This window comes from Lutzomyia longipalpis, chromosome 3 (assembly GCF_024334085.1).
Source record: "Lutzomyia longipalpis isolate SR_M1_2022 chromosome 3, ASM2433408v1".
Taxonomy (NCBI): domain Eukaryota; kingdom Metazoa; phylum Arthropoda; class Insecta; order Diptera; family Psychodidae; genus Lutzomyia; species Lutzomyia longipalpis.
Genome location: NC_074709.1, coordinates 11,509,154 through 11,536,235, shown reverse-complemented (window position 1 = coordinate 11,536,235; position 27,082 = coordinate 11,509,154). Strand labels below are relative to the sequence as shown.

The following is a 27,082-nucleotide window of genomic DNA, read 5'->3' as shown; positions in this document are numbered from 1 at the left end:
TAAGTAACACGATATATGAAGAAAAGTATAAATGGAGATGTTCTCTGCAATTGCTGAATGAAGACAACAATAACACAGCAACAAAAACTATTCCTATCAATTGAGATTAATCTCTCAAAATCATAATGTGCATTTTTTCTTCATATACGAAAGCATAAAGCTGCGCCACTGTATTTTATCGTGGTGTAGAAATCACATATACGAAGAGTGAATTATATGTTCAATTATGGGCTAAAAAATAATGATATGTATACACTGCTATTCCGGGGCAAACTCCCACAAATCAAAAGTTCAATTGTTGAGCGAACGCCAGACTTTCATTTTCTTTTTCGCTTTCCTCGACCCAAAGTTTCGGTGTAACATTGCCGGTGATATTTCCATTTGAATTCATTTTTTTGCTGCAGCAGCATAAAGAATTTGCGGGTGGAATATATCATTTGTGAGGCTGCGGGGTTCGTGATGAGGAAATGTCAGACAGTGTGGGTTTTTTTAACAACATTCTTGCAATTGAGGGCTTTGGGGGGCACAAAATAGACAACTCACGCGTGCCTATATGAAATTTGCGTAATATCATTTCAATGAGAATTTCTTTGCATTTATGTCGTGCAGACCGCAAATGAAAGAAAAAAAAACAAACGTATGGGAAGAGAAGTAATGCGGAAATATACACTGCAGGTTGACCAGGTGAGATAAAAAGTGAAATAAGATGGTGAATGAAAGGGAATTTGTTTTTTGTTGATGTTGCAGTTGGGCTCACATTTTGGCAGAATCAGTGCGACAGTGTGCGCGCCCACCATGAGACAATGATGGGAACCACATGTAGAGGAATTTCCTAAGAGCAACATTTCTTATGCAAAAAATAATCAGGTCAATCCACGTGTGTGGAGTGCGGAGAAGACACCACAATTTCCGGTTGAATGAATGATGATGGACCCAATGGCACTTTTACAATACAATCCACAAGAAATCTGCATTTGTCTGTGGATTTTCATCATGGAAATGACACAAGATGCTTTTCTCAGGCATTTCACATGCGGACTCAGCTGCTGCTGGCTCGTTTTTTTTTTTACTTCTCCTCCATCTGACATCGGGTTTTTATACCAACTCTTGATTTCTTTGCCTCCCTGCACTCAATTACAATTGCATAATCCCATTTTATAAGTAACAACCATATTAATGTGAAATGTCTGGGATTTTTCTCTTTGCATTGTATCTGGGTATATGTTTTCTGCATACACCTTGCTTTACCTACTACTCATTCAAGGCACCTAAATAATCTGAAATGGATCAGCAATTAAGAAAAAAGGGGCAGGTCAATGTAAAAAATCAATGACAATTTATTTACAAAAAAAGCAAAAATTAAAAAATAAATCTGCAAAAATAAATAAAATAATACCAAAAGGTTTTAAATAAAAAAGAGTAATAAAATTCACAAATAATTAAATTAAAAGAAATAGGTTAAATAACCCCCTTAGTATCGACATAGGTTGATGAGTGGCAAAATCTTCTGGGTAAATGTTATAATTAAAATGAAATTATTTACTCGTGCATCAAATAAATATCGTATCTGCTGAAGTGCTGTGTACGAGTTGCACATGATGAAGATTGCCAATTCATTTCCATAATCCATTTATATATAGTATAAATTTTAAAAGGTAAAATTGTCTGTCACGACGTTAGATTTCTGGTTGCTTCTTCGCGTCTGGCGAGGAAGCCACACACATATAGCCCAAAAAATCGTGCTGAATTGTTTGGCAAATGGGTCACAAAAGCGATGAATTTATTTGCACTGCGGTGGCATTTGAGGTACTTTTCGTGTGTGTGGTGCGCTCACAAACTGGGTCATCGAGAAAATCATCAAGGTGTGCACATCTCGGGATGCCTTCTTGTTGCTAACAACAGCAATCTGCTGCAGGGGTGCCCCTCTGTGTGATTTTTGGGTTTAAAAGGTCGTCATTGGAGTTACTATAAATTCATGTGGGATTGTCCACTTGTGCAATTCCACCCAATTCCATCGCATATGGTGCGTTTTGCGAAAGTAAATCCCCCAATTAATTTGCTGTGTGAGAGAGTTTTTGTCCCCATCCACACCAGATTAATGTCTTGGCGACTTTAATGTTACCACCAATGCTTGTTTATTTTATTCCAAAAGACTATTTATAAGAAAACATAGTGGTTGTTTTGCTAATGGGCTGCTTTTTGTGCTCAACACATCCAACTATTTACAATCTCCACTAAAAGATTTTTTTCTCGTGATAATTCTTTCTTTTTTTCTGTTTGTTCTGAAAGCCATATGGGGTCCTGTTTTTGTGGACAAAAACTTCAAGATTAATATTAATCCGCAAGTGTTTGAATTTTAAACTATATTTATGTCGATTTTTGACAAATTTTTTCCGTTTTATTCATCCTAAAAATATTTTTTTTATGAATAATTTGCAAAAGAAATATAAAAATTCTTTGAGTTGAATTTTTTGTGGCTCCTCTGTGATTCATTCTTAACGATTTTTTGTGGTGAAGAAGGAAAAATCTTCATCCAATAATGAACCATAAAATTCCGACATCATCATCAAAGGTCGTGGGCAAACCCATCACAAAAAAAAAGAATTCTGAAAACATAAGGAAAAGTAAATCATCTCACGGAGTATACAATTTTGTATGAGAATGACCGACCTTGCGGGGAAGATTTAAAACAGCGGACGACCTTGCCATTTCCTGCCAAGAGACCATCTAGTTTTGAACGACGAAAAAGCGATCCACACCGCAAAAAAAGAGCAGCAGATCAAAATCAAAGAATTTACCTGTGGTCGGTGAGGTGAAAAAAAAACCATCTTCGGCACACAACATGATGAATAAAGATATGCGAAGAAAAGGCCCGTCAATAAGAATGTCTCGTTTGCAAATTCGGGTGTCTTCATGCTACAGATAACGAGGCATCTTGAGTGCTGCTGGTCGTGGTGCAATGATTGTTAAAACACGAAGGCTTAGTGAAGAAAAGTCGATGACCATCTTGACTAATTTGCTTTGCAATTGGGATGAAACAAAAAAGAAAGAGGCTGATGACCGGGATTTTTGAGGGTACCTACCAATTACTCTGATGAAGCTTCTGTGCGGGTACTCACTCAGTAAAGCCTCTGCAAGTTTGTAGTGTTGAGCAATTGGGGAAAAATGATAGTGTTGCTAATCGCACGTGAATTTGAGGTCTTTTTTCTCACGAAAAAAAATCTCAGCAGGACACGCGGAGTGTTGGCAAAGGAGGTCATACAAAATAAAATTCTCTGCATTACCAGTCGCAAGATAACTTAATGATCACAAATTTTAACCAATAATATCGGTAATAGTTAAATCGCCCAAGTGCACGCCATTTTTTTTTGCTTCGTCGCGTATAAATTTTATTTTTATACCTGCGCGACGTTTGGTTGAGGAATTTGGCGCTTTTGATTTCTAAAAAATCCCGCGTGCGCACCTTTCCATTTCATTTGGCGCAAAACCACGTCACGAATTGCCCGGAGGGAAAATGTGCTGTGTTACATTTTTCAGCACGAGTCTGTGCATGGGATTGTGGGTCACACAGCAATGTCCTCTCATGCCAGACACATTTAGGGGGAATATTTCATTTTTCACCCGACATCTCGATCACGCGCCACCAATCGCGATAACAAGGGGAGCAAAATGCAAAACTTTCTCTACCTATACAAAACATATGCAAAAAAGTCTCGGCAATAGGCTAAGGCAAAAACCGCACTAATAGCAAAATTCAACTCACTTTTACTACAAGCTTGTACGTAATTACTTGCGGACTTTTATGATAAAAGCCTAAGATTGTTCTTTGTGTAATAATGTCTGACCTAATGGCAAGATAGCGACTGTGAGCTTTTTCGTTCAAACTGCAAAAAAGTTCAATAAACTTTGTATGGAAAACATCGTGATTTTCCACACAGAAGGTTAAAAATTGTCTCAAACAACTTACTTTTTCTTTCATTTGTTTTGTGGAGGAAAACATCGGTGAAGAAGGGAAGAATTTCTTTTCATATTAATAAGCATAATTGGCAAGTGGATAATTTTATAACTTTATTTTGCGTGTATCTCTAATTTTGTAGAATTTGCACAAAACGGAAAAGAGGTGTTAAATCTCATGAAAAGTACACGCCACATGAGAAAAGTGTTAGGATTCGAGGGAACAACAAAAAAAAAAGCGAAACAACTCACCTTTATATTTATGAATCCCCAATGAATAATTCATAAGAATCTTAACGACCCTACTTGTACTTGGTTTCACTTTTTCTCCATTGTGGCGTGCGAGCAAGACTAGCCGTACACGGTGTAACACCAGCGCAGTTTTTTTTTCATAGAGACATCAACAATTTTTTTTCTTTATAAATGAAAATATGGGGGAAGGAAGATGAAAACTGTACAAGTTGTAAATTAAGTAGCAAAACGCGATGTCTTATCTTCATCTGTTTTTTTTTGCCATTGCAGGAACACATACAAGAAGTTTTGGACAAATGGACACAAATAGACGATGAAATATGGGCCAAAGTAATAGTTTTTGAAAGGAATCGGCGTGTGGCAAAGGCATATGCGAGAGCACCTGTACTAACGATAAATGGTTCAGATGATGGATTCGATGGGATGAGGTGAGTTAATTTGAATTAAATTATTCCTTTCTTTTGTGTGAATAACATTCTGAGAAAAGTTGTGAATGTTTCAGCGACAATATCATATTAAGAATTAATCAACAACTAACATTATTATTTTTTTATAAAAACTTTTATTTGGTTCTTTTTAATTGACCATCACTGTAAGTTTTTTTGTATTACACTTTAATGAACTATATAAAAAAGAAGAGTAGAGAATCGTATTTAAATCACTCTCTAAATTTAACATAATAAAATATGATACAAAAAATGTTTTAGCATAGCAATAAGGTCCATTATAATGTATAAATTGTGTTTATTATGATCATTCACGGCACCCAGGAGATAATTCACTTCTATAGCAATGATCCCCCATTAATCAATCAACCACACTGATCATCCACACTTTCAATCAGATAAATCAAATTTTCTCAATGGGCTACCTGTGTGTGAATTTTGCATGTACACATTTAGTTATTTTTCTGACAATTGTGCGAACACGTAGAAGACAAACAATAGTGGATTAAAGTTGAAAATTTCAATGCTCGCATGTTTGATGGCCTCTCCAAAGCCCTCCTCTGCTGCTGAAGCTCTAAAATACTCAGATTTGCATACATTTAATAAAATAGCAATTAGCGATGAATTCAACAGATTCTTCAACTTCTTGTTTATTTGTTTTTCTTTGCTCATTGTTATCGTTTATGTTGATGGCGAGAAGACCAAAAGGAATGTTGACGCGTGCATTTCATCTTGCAATTTCGATGATTATCCTCAAGACGCTTTAGTAAAAAATATATATATATAGAGAAGGATAAGATGAGATTAGAAGAGATAGAGAAAAGATTTATTCGTTTATCTTGCACTGTGATCTCTCTTATCCCAACGATCCCAACCACGGGACAATTTATCAGCAAAGAGAGAAGGGAAATTGTAAAACAATGAGGTACTAAAAATGGTCAACATAATCTCAATTGCTATTGATTTTGGATTTGCCATTTTTGCCAATTTTTCTTCTCTCTGTGTGCAGCACCCTACTCTAAAAAGTAAAGTCATGTCATGTTTGGTTGTCAAATTAAATTAATCGCCTTCCCGTGCAAAATGAGGTAGTTTTGAATGTTTGTTGATTGGCTTTGGCTTTTGTGCAATTCAATTGGCAAATTCTCACTCTCTTTTTTGCTGTAAACTGCACTCGGGCGCGCGCGCGCGACTTTTCCGAAAGTGTCTATTGATCTGTTTTGATCTCCATTGTGGTGTACCCATTCCCCATGGGGCTCTATTACAAGCTCCCAAAGCAGATCTCTTGTATAATACATATATTAAATTTTGTAGTTTTGTTTAAATTGTATTCCACCTTTCCCTTTCAATTTATATACATATTATAGTGCAGCTCTATGATGCATGACACGTGCTTTTTGCACTAAAGCGCAATTTTTTCTTACTTAACATTTATGCAAGAAGTTTTCCATCAATCAAAATAGATTTGAGGCCTTTATAGATAAGAGATTTCATTGAAAGAGAATCTTTTTACTTACACCAAATTAAAGGTTAATCTATAAACTATTATCATCCTTTTCCTCTCAACTCTTTCATTGAGCTAAGAATAAAATAAAAGGAAGATTTTTTTAAACTGATTTAGAGCTTGTTAAAATTTTCGCATGCGGTTTTATTGCAACACTGATCTAACATAAACTTATAATGTGAAGGAACGTTATAAGAAATTGAATGTTGAGAGGAATTTAAGGATCACCTGCTGTTTTGATTGTAATCGTGATGTGTATATTGATTGTTTAATTGGCGAATGTGCCAACACTCCATCTCATTACAGACGTATTAATCACACGGAGCGTTGTATCGATAAACCTCCCACCTGTCGCAATCATTAGAGGGATATGCGAATTAGACATAATCAATTTGTATTCTTCAGCATCCTAATCAATTTTCCAATTTGTTTGCTTAACTTCACATCTCTGCTGTCTCTCTCCTTCTCTAATATTTCCCCACAACAAAGTATATAATTAATTCTCGTTGATTTTCGGGACACAGCCCCGCTTAGAGTGGTGGAATGGGTTATTAATAAAACAAGAGTCTACCATGCTCGTCATCGACTATGAATATTTTCCATAAATACCTATATAGCTTTGAAATTTACATACCGGCGACACACTGTTGGGTAGATCCGTTTTGGGTTTGGTTTTCTTTGCTGCTAATGCTAAAAGTCATCAAATATTTCGGGTATGTGATTTTAGAAGCCTATATCGTTGCTTTTATATGAAAATTTTTACTCGTTACCTAACAAAACAGCATGATTAATCGTTTGGCAAATTGTAGGACAGTGTCGTGTGAATAAGGGGGTTTAATAGCCGTCAGCGATTTCTGTGTCTTTTGTATGCATAAAAATATCTTATTTAATTTTTTGTTTCTCGTCAAAACTCCCCATCATGGAAATTTCTTCTCTTTGTGAGACTTTTGCCCTTCAGTGCTCATTACTTATTCCACATGAATTTTTCTTTTCTTTAACAAATAAATTTTCCCCATTGGCTTACCAGTAGACAGATGGGTTGGCTAAATATCGTAATCAAAGGAGTATTAAATTGATATTTTTTTTTAATTCAAAATACCACCAATTATTTCTCATAATTTTTTTTAACTGCTCGGCGAGAAAATTGTCTGGTCAGATAGTTTATCATAATTTTTGCCTTTATTGTTGCGACGATGTGAGGAGAAAGAAATAAAAGAGAAAGTATAACGTGTATTATGTTTCTTTCTTTCCGCACAAATCGCGATTCGGTTAAATTGAGTGGAAAAAGACATGGAGAGCTTGTTGGGGGTTTTTTTTTTTGAGTTTACCAACTAAAGAATATTGCCCGGAATAGACAATTCAGGTAGCAAAAATTGATTCACAGCTTCATTCTTCATGTTCCACATCGAGACTTTTTATATTATGTAGAATATTGAAGGCAAGATATGCCAAAAAAGTGTCCCACTTTATTTCCTTAAAATGGATCTCTATGTACACAATCTCTAATTGAGATCACAAAACACAGTCTGTTTCAATAGAAGGTTTTTTGTGGAATTTCTTTTGTCATGAAATTTTAATTTAATTTGAGCTTTCCTATAAAGTTTATTCAATTTTCTTCTTTAATGAAAATCTTGAGTTTTCTCTGAGTCGAAAAGAAAAGTCAATCATAACGCGTCCAGTTATAAGAGTTGGTGTCCCACAACGTGTAGAAGTTTGTTTATGCGTTGTAATGCGATTTGTGGGCAGTATTAGTACGCAAAATTGATTTTTTTTGTGAAATTCAGTAATTTGATGGATAAAAATAGTCATATCTCTGGTTCTATAAGACATACAGAAATTTCTTGACTAGTTTTGGAAAGGTATTGAAATAAGCTGTAATTTGATATATATCTCAATGATTTTCAAGGTCACCTGTAGAATACAAAATGGCGGATTTTTGTTTTAGCAAAACAGTTTTTTGCATTTTTTATCCTGAAGGAATAGTTCTAGAGGTTTCTGATGTTCTAGAAAGTTGTAGGGAATTGCAAAACCTTTAATATGATACCAAGATGAGCAAAATCGGACAAGCAGTTCAAGAGATATGGCTCTTAGAACTTTTCAAATTCAAGAATTTTTCAAACTGCGATATCTTCTAAACGGCGACATAGAATTTCTTCATTTTCGGACTGGTGAAAGATATTGAGTCAGGCTACAACATATCAAAATTTAAAAGATTTGCCTAATGGGGATTCGGAGATATTGCCCCTTAAAGTTAGGCAATTTTTGTTTTTGAATTTAGCGCCTCTTGCGGATGTTTTTGAAACTTAAAATGTTCTAGACAGTTGTAGGGCTTCGCAATACCTTTCATTTGATACCAAGATGGTCAAAATCGGTCAAGCCGTTCTCGAGATATATCGAAAAAACACTTTTTGCTTTTGGCCGCCATATTTGCTAAACCGCTTGACCGATTTTCAAGTATGAATTATCGATGAAAACGTCTCACTGAGCTCTACAACATACTAAAATTTCAGACTTCTAGCTATAAAGGAAGTGGTTGACGGTAGTTCAAAATGGCGGACGGCGGCCATCTTGGATTTTGAAAATGCGAAAAAATGAAAATTTACACCCACATTTCTATAGAAAACTTCAAACCGGAAGTCTCTATCTGTTACCGTTCTGGAGCTATAAGGCAAAGTTCGGGCCAGAGGCCGGCAGGCCGGCAGGCCGGCCGGCCGGATCAAAAATTTTCCACCACCATTTTCGAAATGTGGGATGTCTAAAACGTGCTCATACCAAGTTTGAGCCCGATCTGAGGTGGTCGGTTTTTCCGACGATTACAATACTTGGTGTTGGCCACGAAGTGGAACACCAACTAATAAGAAAAAATCTTTCTTTTGTCGTTGTAATCGTGATTTTCTTATAAGACAGTCTGTAATATATTAAGAGGTTTTTTTTTCTATCACTAATATCATTCCCCCAGAGCGGATTTCTTTGAACGCTGGAAACTGGAAAATTAATTTATTTTAAGATTTCGTTATGTGTTCATTAAAATGTGCACGCGACAAGGTCGTCTAGTTCTTATATGTAGATTTTAATAGCAATTGGTTTCTTATATATGATTTCCAATTCACCTTCTCTCCCATGTGTGCCCATAACAGAATCTCACAGTCACTTTCTTGAATTTTTCATATATAACATACCTACCTTTATGGTTGATATGTGTGGCAAAAATTAAAAGCGACAACGCCCTACTTCAATCACGCACCAGAGCAACAATTGCCCTCCTATATTGCATTATAATTACCATTCAATCCACATACATATGGTGGTATACGAGATATATTCTGGAAAATATAACAATTACGTGGTGCGGCGAAATGATTGGATCGAGCTTTATAAATTCGTGTCCTTGTCATGCCCTGTTATATGTATGAAATAATGTGGAAGCAAATATTACATTGTCAAAGATTTCATCCGCTTCTTTTGCAACATTCTTGTCTCAAACTCCACTATATATTGCATTGTTATTTGGGTCTTTAAGCAAAAATTGCCGGGATTGAGTAACTCTCGCGCCCCTCTTTGTATAAGACTTCCAACTTTGCGAGAGGCGCGCGCGTTTTTTTTTTCCTTTTAAACTAGAATTCACTCTATCGAAGCTACATTTAAACGACTTAGGTGTTAATCTTCTAATCTCGCATCCATATCTCCCAATAATCACCTTCATTAGGTGATCTATCGCTATCTTCAAAAGATCCGCAAAAATTCATTTTTTTGCCTCGGAAGCCGCATTCAAAATTAATCGTTTATTTTTAAATTAGATGCTAAAATAGATGGTACGTCTGCGTGAAAAAAAAATTGTCAAAGCTCGCTGCTACAGCAAAAATCCCTCCGTGGTCCACAAATGTTGCCCAAAAACACACAAAGAAGTGTCGCTGAAATTCATGGTAAACAAGTTCTCATGTTGGATGGTTTTTTGTTCCTTTTTTTTATTTTGATTCCTTGTGTATTAACATTTATTGATCTGGAGGTGATCACTTGAAGTTCTTGCGACTCACCACACGGAATTCCAATGCGAGAGAAGTTCAAGGTGCATCCAAACAAAAAAGTAAACGCACACACATGAGAATTTGGCGAGTAATGGCATGAAATGATTTCCAAGAAATCCAGCATCCATGTACATCTGCAAGGATGAACCATTTCCACCAATGCTAACGAGTGCAACTTCTTCTGTTTTTTTTTGTTTAGCTCATCCAGTCACTTTCAGATGTTATAGATGGTATAGATTCCGAGGTTTTAATCGAGATTTAAATGGAGTTTTAATTTGTTAAAAGAGGGATTTTTGTGTAAGAGAAATTACTCTTTTAATTTAATTTAATTTAAACTCAAATTAATCAGTTTTATAGAAAAGAAAAGCTTTATGGATTAATTCAGGGATTAAGTAATATTTAAAATAATTCGTTGAAAGAAAGAAAAGTGCTTGCAAAATAAATTAAACCGGCTTAAATCTCTTCTCTACCTGTGCCTTAAACATTGCTCTTTTTGTATGAGAATTACATATCAATGAAAAATTTCAAAACGAAAAATCCAGCAATTGGTCATTTATGATCAATCTCTGTGGCACGTTGAAGAAATTCAAAACCCGCCTGCACATGGATGATTGATGATGAACAAGACCTCTGTGCTGTGAATCAATAATTGCAAGTTTCTCCTGTTCAGGTATATCAATTGAAATCAAGTTCACTTTCGAAATTTAATGAAGATCGCCCCGAACTGCATATGAGTCACAAAATGGCAAAAAAAAAAGTATATTGAGTAAGGTTTTTGCTCTTTTACTCCGCGGAGCTTCGTGGAAGATTTTTCTGACTCTTTTTCTGGCGTTGTTGTTTCCTTTAGTCTTATTTATGAGACAGTATTCTCAAATTAATGCTACACCTTGCGAATGGTGTTTATTTATTTTTATTTTTTGTGTGTGGAAAAATTTTTGTGCATAGCTAATAGAGTTTGAGGAGTCTTTTGGGTGGATTTTCTAATGATTTCGCACAGCAACAGGTTTTGCTAATGGTGACGGTTGAAGCCTTTTTTGCGTCAGGTGATATGAAATGTTTAATTTTGGCGCCAATGATCTCAACACGTTGCGTGGACAGCTCAATTGGACCAGAAGAGTGGCTTCCCGGTGTCATGTTTTAAAGTTCATCAGTCACTTCCTACATAATGTGAATTAGATATCAAAAAATTTTAATGCCTTTAGCACCTCATTTGCTTACAATCTCAATGGTATTTACACAGAGCTTTCCTCGCCTTCATTAGCATTTTATATATGTACAGTAATAGCGCAAAAAAGGAGAAAATTGGTAGGAATTTTAATCGGAGCTATAGAACAAGGCGATAGAACAAATTATTGTACAAGGTTGACTCCTTCTCCAACCTTTTACCAATGCCTCGGAGGCTTATCAATAAAATTTTATGAGCCGTTGATGGTGTCTTTTGCAATTCAATCGGCTGGTGAATCTTGCTGACCAGAGATGTGCTATGTAGTACGATGTATATACTTTTTGAAGCGTCACGTGTATTTATCCATTCAATGTATCAGATTGACAATGGGAATAATTCAAATGAAATTATTGTGGCTGTAATTAAAATAATTAACACCTCCCAACAATAACTCTGCAAATGTTTACCACTTATAAATTGTTAGTTGAACTAACTAAATAAATATGACACATTGTAGCTTTATAGTACACCACACATTGTCGTTCCTTTCCAACACTTCTTTTCGGTGCCGAAGAAGTCAATGAGAGACCCTTTCTTCATATACCCCCGATATGCTCTATCCACACACATCTGGCAGAATAGAATAAATAAAGCTTATATAGCCTAAGGCTGAATGCTGAAAAAGGCCGCGTATTTGAGGAAGAGGTGCAAAATACAAATAAATGGAGACGATAGTAAAAGCGATTTAATATCCACAAATGGTATCCAAATAAACAAATTGCTATTTATTTGAAATCAATTCGTCTGGAGGAGTGGTATTGAATTTTCTCTTTGAGACCAGAGAATCTTTGCAATAAACACACAAGATGAATTTCTTGTATATATACCATTTGGTTTCTTCTTTAGTCAATTGATCCGGATTTGGTGCTCTGATGCACACACTTTCTATTGAATTCCACATGTACGTCGAGTAATAGATTGGGGTTGAAAAGTTCTCAGCTGAAGGAAGATTTTATTTTCTTCTTGGAAAATTTAAATTTTTAACGGCACACAGTACAGCCAAGAACTTTTTGTACCCCTCACTCCCTCCCTCTCTTAGTTATTCTGTTGTAATGCCAAAATGACAAACTATCCTGCTACCGTGTGCTTACCCACATAAAGGTGAGGATTGCCAGTGGCATTATCTTTGCAAATGGTCGAGCAGCGAGACACTTCGATGAGGTCTGAGGGTTGCGTATTTGTTGATGCACTTGTTGTCGTTCTCATGCTAATTTTCGCATTCATTTCCACTCTCTCAGTGAGGTTTCACCTGAAAAGGTTCGGGTCACAAGACGATGGCAATCGCCAAAGCGCGCAGAATGTCCCCAAGATCCCTTTTCTATTTATGATTATTGCACTTGGAATGGATTTTGTGTTGTGTGGCACACAGAGAGAAAAGGTTCAGAACGAGCGCGTAGGAAATACAATTGCGGTGGTAAAAATTCCCAACAAAAGATGGTCAGATGTCTGGAGATGCGAACTGATTCTACTTGCAAAAGGGAGTTTGACTGTAGTAAATATTGCTTTGTTGTGCGGAAAACACGGTTGGATTGTGAAAACCACCTGAATTGCGTTTGTTCGTTTTTATAGTTGAGTGGGCGATTTAAGGAATAGCGATTAAAATTTCCGATAATTGGAACGTCTGCTTGTTTTTTGCGGAGACGCGGTGGGAGGAAGAGCGCTAAATGTCTCTTTGTCAATTGAAGGCTATAGGGATTTTCTTGTGCAAAAGGAACGACCTTGAATAAATTACCCAGTGTCCCTGTGATGCCACAGATTCTTTCCAGCGCGGGCTTCTTCCCTTCATTTTTCTTGCCAAGCCAATATAATTGTTTCCAATGGATACGATGCAACGACAGGTTGGGTTTGTTTGTCAACTTTATGGCGTTCTGGTTAAATGTATTGGTTAATGGGATTTTTTCTTTCTTATTAAAGAAGCAAAAATCAAGTGTTTTTGGTCATCATAAATTAATCCATAACGTATACTTTCCATAAAGAGATTTTTATTGTTTTTAACAAATTGTCCAGGTGATGGGTTAAGCGGTATTCATGGAAAGAAACCCATCGTTGGACAGTTCAAGATTCTTAGCATTAATCTTCCAAATTTATTTCCAAATTATCCGTGATTGATGGTGTTAAATTGAATTGTTTAAAAAAAAGAACAAATTTATATTAATAAACCCTTTTTGGTAATGTAACTTCCACCCGTGATTTAACACACGATCATCCATTTCAATTTGCAATCCTTGAACTCATCAAGTTTAGTGGGATATTTGGCACTTTTATCTTTCCTTCGGGGTGGGCTGATGTCAAAATAAATCATCCTCAAAAGTGATCGTGAATCCAAATAAAACATACATATGTAGGTATCCAACGTGGTCAGAATTTGCCGTTTTATAAATGCGTGGGTGTCGGAAAGTGCGGCAAAGCGTGAACACGCGAGGCCAACGATCAAGAACCCAAACAAATCCAATAATTCTGTCGCTAAAGACAAAAGGTTTGTAGGCCTAAAAAAAAACCGTTGCTGGCACCATCGGCACACAAAACAATAGGACAATAAATTCTTGTACTTGAAGGTGGTTGGATGTTTGTGTTGCCAAATTACCAGCAATCACACCCACCTGTCGATCATGTGGCTCATCATTCAAAATCATTTGGCGTTCATTTCCTTCAAACTATTGGAGATTTGGTATATTGAATTTATTAAATAAATCTGCTACCTTGAATTCTTTCCCTTGCAATGATTAATAAAGATCACTGATCATTTCTTTGGGGGAACAAGATCACCCTTTGTGTCAAAGAAAATAATTCACAAGCAGTTAATGGATGAAGATCTTTGAAAGTCTGCAGATAGTGCAAGAAAGTCTTCAATGTGAAATACATCTCGTACACATTGCCCATAATTAACACGTAACCATTAATTAGATGTTTTACGGTAATTGATTACCCATATTAGTGTTCCCTCTTTGAGGGATTTCACTCGAAAAGAGCAAAAAGAAAATTTCATTTACAAAAAACAACCGTTCCACCATTCAAATTCAGGTGAAAAACTCAATTTATGTTCTTTTCGCCGTGTCTTTCTCCATGCAGCGCTTTTTTCCTCCATCTCCATCACAAGTGTCTGTGGCTGTAACTCATGGTGCGATTTCTTTGGGTTTTCCTCAACATCAGTGTCAACCGCTAATCCACTTTCACATTTTGCAAAGTCATATTGTAAAGCACGAAATAGGGGCAAAAAATCCACGGTGATTGAGGAATTTTCATAAGAGCAATTCCAAAAGCAATTGAGAATACGTGCGAGGATTTTTGCCAAATCGCGAAAGTGAACACCTGAGAAGCAGGTGACAAAATACCTTAAGACACAAAACCACAAACACTATGCTGAAAAAATATATCGACATTTTGATATTAAAGGAATTATCTGTGGCTAAAATAAATTATTTAATTTAAATGAATCTTAAGAGAAAGAATAAAGTTTTAGATTTTTTTAAAATCATTTTCTTTGGTGTCTCTATTACTTTTTCCATGAGTGTAGCAAAATCTCTGTAACAATATCTGGGAGATTCATATTACCACCACAAGGTACTAAAAATTCCCCCGAAAAAGCAATCAGAGGGAATTTTATTGTCCCACCAATTAAAATCAGCAAGACATTGTACAAATTGTAGAATATATATAAATATATTTTCAAAGAGAATCTATACTAAAGATTCCTTTTGGGGAAGGAGTAACGAGGCGAGAATTTCACGTTGTTCGTGGTCACCAATAAAAGTTCTTGAGATCACCAAATAGAGATTTCCTGACTCATGGAGGAGCAAATAAAAATTTAATTAATTATTTTCTCCCTATATCGAATCGCTGTGTACCCGTTGTGTGGGTACAAAAAAGGGGCAGAAAGAATAAAAATCGTGATGGGTGACTTCAAATTTCTGCATTATTTATGAGAAAAGATCAAGATGGTGCTGGTGGGATTTCTTCTCTCTCATTTTCACTCCCAAGCTTCTGGATACGGTGGGTTCTCTGGAGAAGGATAAGAAGCAACAAAAAAAATAAACAAGGATTTTAAGAGGGAATGAGGAGCAATTAAGCACCACCAGCTAAAGAGCTTTGATTTGTGATCACATTCTTATCTCATACGAATGTGAATTAATGGACCCCCTTTTGAAAGATACTAAATGGACGTGGCGGACATTTACCTGCCCTGAGAAGAGCACATTCAAACCCTCACTCAATCCACCCGAAAATTGCACTGAAATCTCTTCACCTGCTTGGGGAATTTTCTTGCAAATTCATTCTTTCTTTCTCACTCATTCTTACCTGCAAATGCTGGCAATTTCTTGTGAGAAATAAAATAAAAGAAATCGCGAAGAAGTGAAAAAAATGCACTTTGTCTGCGGCACAAACACTCTGGAGAGACTCACAGTATGGGATAATTTCCCACATCGCATACAAATTCTCCTGCAAATTTATTGCAAACATTTGCTCAACACTTTTACTTGTCAAGCCTTCAAAATTGCACCTCTGCCCCCCATTGCTGTGTGTCTCAATAAAGTATATTAATACCCCTCTATCTCTTTCTCAGAAATAAAAAAAAACATTTGCCGGGAGGAAAGTGAAAATGAAATGGTAAAATGTCCATTTTGGTTTATACCTTTATGTTGGAATTGAAGTTAAAATCCTTCAAATGAAGGCACGATTTTACCCACAAGTTGACCATTTATTGTACCTCAATTTTCCCTTTTTCTCCCAGAGCATTTCACTGATCACGGATCATAAGAAAAGTATACATAAATTACCTAAGTAAATGTTCTTTAGCACAGCAAAAATTATACCGATGATAAATAGCCAAAGAGAATGCCATCGAGAGTGAAATATCGGTTAGATGCCAATGATAAATATACAATGAATTGGGTGAAGAGGAAAAAAAGCGCAAACGGAGACAAAAAGGCATTTCATTGAGATCACGACCATTGAGGGATATTGAGTAACAATGGGGAGTGTCAGATCATGCCAAGTGGTCCAACAGAGAGACCACAATTATAATTACAAAGACTCTATTTCAAACGGGAGAAGGGGTATGTTTTTTCCCAAAAAAAGATCATTATTTCGCAGGGCTACGCAAAGTTTAAGAAAGGTTTTTTTTATATTCTTATCTAATATCCTATAGACAGGTGTAAGGTAAAGGTTAAAAATTTAAACAATTTGAAAAGTAAAACATTTCCAAAGAACTTAAATCTTCTTTTTTTTCAAGTCCTTCTATATATTTGTCTCGCCATTTGATAATGATCTTTGAATTTATTTTCTCAGCCACGGCACATACCTAAATCACTTCCAGAGTTCTTCTTTGCATTTTCTGGGAGTGGAGCAGAAGATGCTCCAGACGAGATGGCGTATGGTGAAATTATTGCTGTGTGATTCACACAATAAGGATTTTTTAGAAGGCATTAGAAGATCCTCATGAGACAGCAAAAAAAGTCCATAAGATTGGTGAAGAAGTTAAATTTTAAATTTCTTAGACGCTCAGGAAATAAATTGGGAGATCATGCATACATCATCCCCTGCCTGCAAATCCTTGATGGAGAAAATTAAAATTATTTTCCTTACTCCATGGGAATAACGCGCGCTCTCGAAAAGATTCCGTCACGATATTGCACAGTGTTGTGGGGCGCATCATGTTTAATGTATGCAAAGTTGTCTGGGATGAAGTTTTCTCGAGAGAGAGGCGAGATTTAGTCTCGATTGTGTTGATTAAGACTGTTGAGACAGAAAAGCATCCACACGAGGATGGTGAGGACACACCACAAGGGGCGAGTAATGCCAATTTCTTCTCAAGTGATCACCTCGTGTGACCACGTTGGCACCCATGCTGGAATTCTCACTTTTCTAGAAAACCTCTCCATGTGAACTTGTGCCCGTCAACCACTCACCGCGCTCTCCCCAACTTCGTCATTATTATTTATTTTCGCGCCCCAAGTTATTAAAGATCGCCATCGACTGACGTGATCCCAACACTCTATATAAACGAAAAATTCTTCTGCTATTTAATGAACATTGCATGCTCACCACTCGCTTTAAATTCATCAAATACTATGTATGAGACAGAGAACGTATGGATAAGAGTTTTCGAGGAATATTCTTTAAGAAGAGATGCCTCTGGGCAAACAAAAAGAGAAGCATTGGACGGTGTGAAGATCATTCAGTGATCACCTGAAGAGATCACACACGAAATTTCACGCAATATCATATTGCTCAATAATTTTCGCTAATTTTCATCTCAATCATTGTCTATGTAATGCCATTGAGTAACTCTGCAAATCAATAATAAATTCTTCCCTATGAGCTTTTTTTTTGAGATCGATCAATCAATCAAAGTTTTTGGCTCTATTAATCATCATTGAACTCCCTGACTTCATCGTAGCTACTCTATAATTTATTCACGCATTAGAGAATATTATAAAGTTGGTTTTTCTTTTTTTTTCTCATTGTAATAAGCACGAGGAGGGAAATGGGTCAAGATCTCGATCATCATACCACCTCCATGCTTCATTGTATCAATGAAAAGAGATGATCATGAGAGAGACAGCTTTTTTCTGCATTTCAATTGTGGGCCTGAAAAAATCCCCATTGAATGTATTTAGCATTTCTTTTATAAATTAGCTATCCATCTTTAAGATTAATTTGCGATCTTTTGCGATCTTTTGTGATCTTCTGTGATCTTCCGCCTGTTCTGACAAAATCTTCAGCATAATATTTAAATGTAAAAGAAAATAATGAAAGATCTTCATTGAAATTTCATGAGATCGTAAATGAAGATCACCCAAATTATGGAGGCCCAAATGAAGTAATGAAGCATGACGCTGTAATAGCTTTAAGAAGTCACATTTGACTGATGCGATAATTCCCTATACAATTTCCGTTCTTTGCGTGAAAGAAAAAAAATATATCGATTATGTTGTACTCACGATCTGCATCAACCATCAATTATATCCTTTTCACAAATGGCGCAATTTATACCTCACAGCACACGTAAATTATCCATTTTTGTGCACCCATCTTTCTTCCCAAGAAAAATTTCAAAGAGATCGCGCCAAATTCACGAGATTGCCAGAATTGTTTTTTTTCTCTGAGCAAAATATATCTATCGGAAGCCTAATTCGTCTTACAGGAGGCCGACTGAAAGGTACGGGGCGCGCGAGATCCTATTAAATTAATAGGTTTCATTTGCAAAATACCAATTGAACATAAATAACTCACGGCGGTGGTATTTCAATTTGAGCGCGCGTGTGCTTAAAATTAAATTCAACAAATCTCTTATTATTTCAGGTGCGAGGAAAATATTTCAATTGGGCAGTGCGCGGAAAAAAAAGAGATCACTTGCCTGTGTAAAAAAATTTCATCACCTTGCTATATAGAAAAATATCTCGTGAACTATATATTTGTGTGCGCGCGTACATTGGAGTTTTCCAATTGAAAACCTCGCGAGAATTCCAAAGCGCAAAGAAAAATTGTTCGAAGGCAGAATTGGCTTTAGAAATAATAACATGGAGGTGTCTTATTTTATAAACAAGCGCGCGCATATTGCGAAATTGCACCTCTTTTTGAGCAATAATCAACTCATTACACGCGAGAGACATTGTATGAAAAAAAAATAAAGAGAAAAAGAAACGATCTACCTCATTGTTTGATCTCTAAAAACCAAAAAAAAAATTCCTCCTTGCCATCCATCTCGTCACAAGACAAATCCATGTAGTACTGAACATTGAAGAGTGTGGCATCCATTGTGGGAGCCCTTGGAACACCAATTATCTCCCCCAATCGTCAAAACTCTCTCTTTCATTCCCATAGAGCATTACACATTATATACATACATATAGTGGCAATAATGGTGGTAATGCGAAGTGAAAAAAAAACTAAAGCTGCACACACCATTTGAATTGTGAGAAAAATGTGTCTCACTCCACCAAGCAGTTGGTAAATACAGAAATTATAATAAAACTTACAAGCAATGTGGCGTGATTGAGAAAATGAAAACTGCACACGCGTCTCTTTTTGCGCTACATAGCAATTTTCAATTGAATTTCCAAACTGAAGAAAAATTTGCACTAAATGAAAAATCTATTGAGAAAATTGCGCAATTAGTTTAATTATTTATCCAATGAACTATAAAGTGATGGAGGACATGGCTAAAATGTTTTTCTTTTTTCTGATTGAGAATAGAATTTTATTGAAACTTCTTAGCTAATTCGCACATACACGGAAATGCCTTCAACGCCCATTTTTCGCTTTATTAAAATTCACTTGAATCTGCTCAAACTATAGGTTGAAAAAGAAACTGCCTACATCCGCCAATATTAATTCCTTCGATATGTGTCTCAATAAATTGGCGCGAAGAGATCGCGACCTTCGTGTGAGGTGAGAAAGAAACGAAGAAAACGTTTGTTATTGAAAACAGCCAAAATCGCACTCGCAAACACCATTGTCTGGCGCCTTTTTTTTCTAAACAATCCGCATCGGCAAAATGTGCGTCCTCCTTGTCATCTATTCAGCCATCAAGCATTGGGGCAATTGTATGCCAAAATATATTGCCAAATGATGCGGAATTCTTGATATTTTCAGCAAGTCGCGCGCGCATGAACATCTGATCGTATGGCGTTGGTGTGTCTCTTCGGTGCAATATGGGAAAGAAATTGAGATCGTGGGCATATATACATCACAAATCCATTGCGCAATGGGAGAGTGACTAAACGGCGGCACAAAGAATGCCCCCCAGTTGTCGTCCATATGTGCATAAAATCGTGACTTATGATCATTGACACAGGAGAATGCGAGCCCCCCTTCTTGAAAAGCGAATGAATTTTGAACTGAATTGAAAGCGACACACGATATCGACGGCTCTATGCGATATTGGACCATTCTTGCGGAGGTGAATTCACCTTGAGATTTGTAGCGAGTGAAACATGCGAAAATTTGATCTTTCACACCATGAAATCTCCCCTCCTGCTTATTTTCTTGCTCTAGCTATTACTTTTCTGACATCTTTTATTATTATTTAAATGTTCGTTATTTGTTTGTTTGTTATTAATTCAATTTTGTCATATTTTTCTACATAATTTAAAAGTTTTCTTTTATATTTATATAAATTCAATCGATGCGAATTTTCCTGCCTTCTCTATGAGTTTTTAAATAAGTTCTATTAGCACTTTAATTCCCCCTCGAATTAATACCTAACAGATGATCTGTGGGTGTTGCAAATGGGGGACTTTGCCATTTACTTCTGAGAGCAATCTTGGAGGTGCGATGCGATCGCGCGACAAGACTTTTCCAGGTGGGGCTCAACGTTGAACCATTTTTCACCAACTCTTGCGGCATTCCAAGTGATTCACAATCGCGTCTAAATTTTCTAGAGCCCATACACCGCCAGATGAAAAGTTTGTGGGTCGTGTGGCGTGGTGCAATTGCATTTGTCGTACAATAGTTGGTTGTTGAGGAGAAAAAAAGAACACAAATTCCCGCAGAGTGACAAAACATCCAGCATTATGCACAAGAAGAAAAAAAATTGTCTAAGACAAAATGTACAAGGAGGAGGGTAATGGAGCGATTTTTCATGGAAAGAGAGATGGCAATTCTTGAAATATTTGGGTCGATGATTGTGGAATTCTTGTACGCGCCTCTGATTCATTTGAAAACATTAAAACCCATATAACAATTGTCATGGTAAAGAATCCACACTAATTTATTTTATAACCATCCGCAACATACCTCAATGGTTGCTTAGAAGTGTGTGTGTTGTGCATTGCGAAAGAGCCGAGTGCACAAGACTCTCATTGCACGTGAATGAATTTATTTTGGGATAATTTGAGTGCTTTTGGAATAAATTTAAATACAAAATTAATCTAGCCTGCCAACAATAAATAAATCTTCAATAATGTACCTTCTTTTGCCCTTTTGCAGAATTGGATTGTGCGGCTTCGACAATCCTATGCGGGATCAGAAGACGGACGAAGTGAAGCGTCATGTAGGGCAGGTAAGTTTTTTTTATTTCTTCCTTTCATACTGTGCGCATTTAATGTCAAACATTTCACGATTTCAAATGCTGTGAGACCTCAAAGTGTGGCAGAAGATCATCTCAGGGCTTCGATCACTCACCCAGACGTCCTCACCCACAACATGGGTGATGAAATTCCTCTCTAACTTTGCTCTTTTTGATCTCCCACCTTGCATCGTTTTGATACTTTTGCTTTGAATAAAAGTTGTCTTTTTTTTGAAAGCGCATAAGATTTTAACAATTTTATATATTTTAAGAACTAAGAATTTATTAATTGTTTTAAGATTGATCCTCTAGAGGAATAAATTCACCTCTGTCTCTCTCATCTTTTTCATGATCTCAGAAATGAGAAAATTCAAAGTAAAAGGGTTTGCAAAGGTTTCTTAATGGTAAATGGTTTGTCCCTCGTGCTGCTGGGAAAAAAGAGAGAGGAAGTGGAAGCAAAAATCTTGCATAGAAATGTACACAACACAACAAATGCTATAGGCAATCGTGAAGGTTTGATCTTGACCACCACACAATCACGATCTCATGGTGATTACCGTCTCTAAACGATAAAATCGTCCAAATATTTTATGTAATTTATCATTCATAAAATGATCACTATCACTCTTATTGATCTCCAATGCCCCATGCTGCGTTTTTTTCTTCTTCTCATTTTAATTGCAAAGAAAAACATAATCTCGGTGCTACTCTTCCCCACTGAATTTCCACGCGAGAGCAATGAAAACAAAACCTCCCACCCAAAGAAGGTAAAAACATCACACCATCTTCCATGTGAGAACCCCCTCAAGTGTCCAAAGATTGTTTTTTTTTCTTTACCTCGCACAACAATAAATTACAACCTCTATTGTTCACATTATCGGGAAAAGGTCATCATGATAGGGAAAATCACATAGTTTGACGAACTTCCAAGTTAATTTGTCCATTCTTCTCCTCAATTGATGGTGCGCGCGCGGATACCTCGCATCGGAACATAAAATCCATATTAACGTGTAACATAAGTTGAAAGCACTCTTCGTGCAATTTGCTCACACTTCACCTTCCAACATGGGAGCTTTTTGGTGGGAGGAGAAGGTGAAAAAGAACTGTTTGATGAGATTACAAATCACTCCGAAACTTCTTTGCAATCGTCGCGCGCAATATGAATTGCAATTCAATTGAAAAATCACATTCCCATGCCATGCGGTTGTGAAGAATCAATTGGTGGTGCTGATGATGGCACAAGAAGTTCCCTTCTTCAATGAAAATTAACATCATCAATCAACATTTTATTGTAATGGCAATACTCTTCATTTTGTGGATCTCCCTTTCGCTTCAAACTCCCATAAATATCTCAATTTATGACATCTTCAATGTGTCCATGAAATTTGTTTTTTTTTCGTGTGATATTTGATACATTCGAATGGCATCATTTCTATTTTTTACTCACCTTGCCCAAAATTTTCTCAATTCACCTGCTGATGAATTAATTGTCATAAAAGAAACATATTTTTAACTTGGAAAATTGATTAAGATTTTGTAGAGCATTAAGGAGCTCAATGGGGGGGTGGTGGACCCCACTGTCATTTAACGATAAAAGAAAATATTTGTTCCATATCTCCTTTCTAACCTTTCCGATATATATCTTTCACTGCTCAGCAGTAAGATGATCATGGGAAAAATCATCGATCGCTGAGAGATATTAATTCAAGAAGGCACACACACACCGTGTGGTAGATCGTGGTGAATAGAACTTCTTATGTTCGGGAGTTTATTGAGAAGTTCCTGCCGCGAGACACCCCATGAATACCCTGCCACAGATCGTGATAAATTCATCGAGCTTGCCCCTAATCAATTGGCATGGATGGGAGTTAAATGTGTGGCTCGTGTTTTAAGGAATAAATAGTGCATGTGTCACAATAATGTCGCGGGGAGATGGTCACAGACAGGAGGAATTGGAGAATTAAATACCGGATGTTGATTGCCAAGTGCGTATTTTATTGTTTTCACAATATGTACGTACAGACATCCCAAAGATATCGCGAATGAGAAGAATCTTCTCTCAATTTAAATGCGTGCTAGATTATACAATGGGATGGCACAATCTCGAATCGTGTGCATGCGGGGTGGAAGTTGATGCTGCTGAAGAAAGAAATAGAGAGAGAGAGAGAAACAGAGAAAACCTTGGGTAAGCTTTTTGCATCTTATATAGGTAAAAATTGAGAACGACATTTCCCCACAAAAAGCTCATGATTTGCATCCGCAACTAATTAAAACACGATCTCTTCATTGGTGCGACGTCCCATTGTGATTGGAGAGCAACAAAGTACTTTATTTTGCTGCTACACAATCATGGGTGATGAAGAATTTGTTGAGAAGTATAAGGAGTCACTACCTGTGTGCGCGGGAGCCTTGATATTTAAAAGAGATCATCTCATTGACGATCTTGGGGCAAGCGCGCGAGAAGCTCCATCGAAGAAGCTTTTCTTACCCAACATGTGTGACGAAACACTTTTTCAGTGGCACTACTGATGCGTTGCATTGAGCAAGACTCTTTTTCTTCACCCAGCGAGCCATGTGAATGTCATGCAGTGGGGGGAAAAAAGATCAATCGATGGGAAATGACATCGAAATACATTTTTTTTTATTTAAGAAAAAAACTATTAAAACTTCAGTCAGACCATCGCGAAGTACCAATTAGCCTGACTTGAGGAAGGATCTCGCAAGATGATTGTGGATGGCAAAAAAAGGCGTCAAGATCACAGAAAAAAAGTCTTAAGCGTTGGACAATAAACTTCCTAAGTGATTAAAACTTATTAGAAGACGATCAGGGTCACATTAAAGATCTTTTTTTCACCACCAATTACCGCATAATAGTTTTCATTTAACTACCATTTGAGACTGAATTAGCATGGAAGATCTTCACTAAGATCCCATCAAACTTTTTTTCTCCCCCTTCAGCCAATCATTTTATATTAGCATAAATTAATAACATCATCTTTCCGTAAAGATCGTCAAGATTTCTGGGATGATCCAAAGATATATATTTTAAGTCTTTTTAGAAGAATTCTTTGGTTTCAAAAAAAATTGATGAAGATCATTGTGCTATTTTCGCTCGATAAATTTATGGCTCCCACTTTATTGATACATACATACATATATAGTCGAGTTATATAAAATTGAGAGAAAATCAACTCAAGGCCGTCAATTGATCTTTCGGAAAAGGTCTGCGATCGGATGCCACACAGCTTCTCACCGTCACCATCTCTGTATTGCAAAAAATGCTCGCGTTGTTTACAATGAAATAAAACTTTCCTTCCGTTTCAGGGAGTCAAAATAAAAATGGACGATGCAGGAAATATTCTCATACGTCGGTACTCAAAGGGTAATGTCTACATAAAAAGTACAGCGAGTGGACCAAATGATGAGACGGCGATCGGTGCTGATATCCTCAAACTGCCAAATCAAGCGCTTGAAAGTGAAAAAATTGTCAAGGTAAGTTTTTCCTTATAGATTTTCTTAAAGAACTATATTGACTGTTTAAGAAAAAAATGTCTTTTGCTCATTTGTTAAGTCAATGCGCGAACTTACCAATGCTTCTGTAAATCACATCATGTACAAGAATGTTTATGTACATAATATGGTTCACGAGCACACGATCTCGATCACTTTGCAATCACCAATCCGATTCATATATCGGGGACGATCTTGAGGTGATCTTTCACAGTAAAAACGCAAAGCTTTGAAAGGAGAATCAAATAGATCGCCTCTATTGTCCCTTCTTGCACGTGAAGCTGTGTGAGATCATTTGTGTTGCCAAATGGGGGGCAGAGGAGAGTACGACGGAAAAAAAAGAACGATCGTCGTCCAAGAGTCACACAAGAGGCAGAGCAAAAGCTTTTTTTTCTTAAATGGTGGACAATGCCCATCTATTTATAAAGAGCATTTAAATCTATTGCGAATCTCTATGGGTTTCTCCATGTGCATCTCTTGTGGAAAATAATGAAACAATTCATTTTCTTTTTCCCCCTGTGCCATCACTAGTTGTTCGACATGAAGAAGTTTCAGTCAAATGTGAATCGTGAGCTGCGTCGCGCCTATCCGGATCGCCGACGACTGGAGACGCAGTGCCTCTCGGCGGTGGCTTTTGTGAAGTCGGAGAACGACATCCTGGACTGTCCGATCTGGGTGTTAATAGTCAATGTGGTCGCCATGGATATGCTAAAGAGCAAACTGCCACCAGGTAAGGAAGAATTTCCTTCTGACCATTGCTGTTTAGTCACAATCGTTGACCATAAATTTGCTATTTATCTTCTTCTTATTTTTTTCTTGTCGCATTTATGGAGACACCAATGATCAGGATTGCTCGTATAGCGTGTCCAGATCACTCCTCTTTTCGCATTTTCATATGAAAAAAAAAATGAATTTTCCATAAAATCCACGAATTATCCTTTGCAAAAGTTTAGAATATTTTGTCTGATCTCTTCTCAAATACAATTGTGGTCATAAAAATGCCAACATTAATCTTTTGATAAAAAAAATTAAATTATAATTTTCATTAATTAGTCATTAAGAGAATCCAAATTACAACCTGTAGATGTGCAAGAGTTGACTCCTCTCTTGTATTAGATCTCGTAGATTTGTTTTGAAGATGATCATGTGCGCGCAGAAAGTAAAAGTAGCTTTGAAAGAGCATAAAAAAATTAACCTACCAATTAGACGAAAAATTGTGAATGGCAAATATGTTGGTGTTTTCAATTTATGAAGCACGACCCAGTGTAACATCAACTAATGATGATCTTTGAGAATTTTGACGGGTGCCGTCTATTAATAACATTTATTCCCTTTCCACTGGTGTGAGAAAAACCCACGATGTATGTGCAAAAGGAGGGGACTGCGGTATCTCCTTTCACCCAGGAATTCCTCAATCGTCAAAATACCTCCAAAAAGCTCGCCATTGAGGCAAAATGTGTGGGCAAAAATGCTGGGAAAATGCATGTGCTTATGTCGCTCGCGCGAAGGTGACAATAATTACTATATGGTCTCTTTTACGATTCCCTTCTATTTGTATTTTTCTTCTTTTTTTTTCATCACCTCATCCAACACTACAAATTCAAGATCACGAGCATGAATTTTAACAGCTCGCGATCTCCGGTGATCTCTTCCTCAGTGTTTCTATTTATGTGTTATATTTCCTGCGCACGTAAACGTCTGCGAGCTTTATCTCTCAGCAGCAAAGCACAGTACAGCTCCAACAATTCACACCACACGTGTTTTCGTGTGATGAAACTTTTATTGATTCACGACAATTTCTAATTTAGAGAAGGGAATCTCGAGGAATTTCTCACTGTTTGTACTTAATTTGGGATTAAGGAAAAGTTGGAGTAAATCCATCACATGCAAAGCGATCAATTGTAATTGATTAATGACTTCATTGAGTGTCTCTTGTTGGTCTTTTTCTTCATCGTATGTTTTTTTTCTTCTTGTGAACGTGTCTGGAATTTCTTCTATTTCACGTATGCCCGCGGAAGACTCGTGTTTCTCTCACACAATTTTCTCAAGAGGCTCCCCAAAGAAGGATCATCATTGCCAGAAGAAATGTTTAACTATAGCTAGAGAAAGAATTTTCATTATAATATCAAAAATATAATAATAAATTGCACAAAAAGGATT

General features: G+C 36.7%; 1 protein-coding gene across 2 annotated transcripts in view; it reads left to right on the top strand.

Moving 5' to 3' along the window:
* The window catches only part of LOC129792093 (uncharacterized), a 103,436-nt gene that overhangs the window by 63,426 nt on the left and 12,928 nt on the right, over positions 1–27,082 (top strand). For both annotated transcript variants that reach the window (XM_055830838.1, XM_055830837.1), the window contains exons 4-7: positions 4,477–4,634; positions 21,334–21,406; positions 24,737–24,904; positions 25,454–25,652. In XM_055830838.1, coding sequence (XP_055686813.1) covers positions 4,477–4,634; positions 21,334–21,406; positions 24,737–24,904; positions 25,454–25,652 — 598 coding nt within the window. The remainder of the gene's footprint in view (positions 1–4,476; positions 4,635–21,333; positions 21,407–24,736; positions 24,905–25,453; positions 25,653–27,082) is intronic.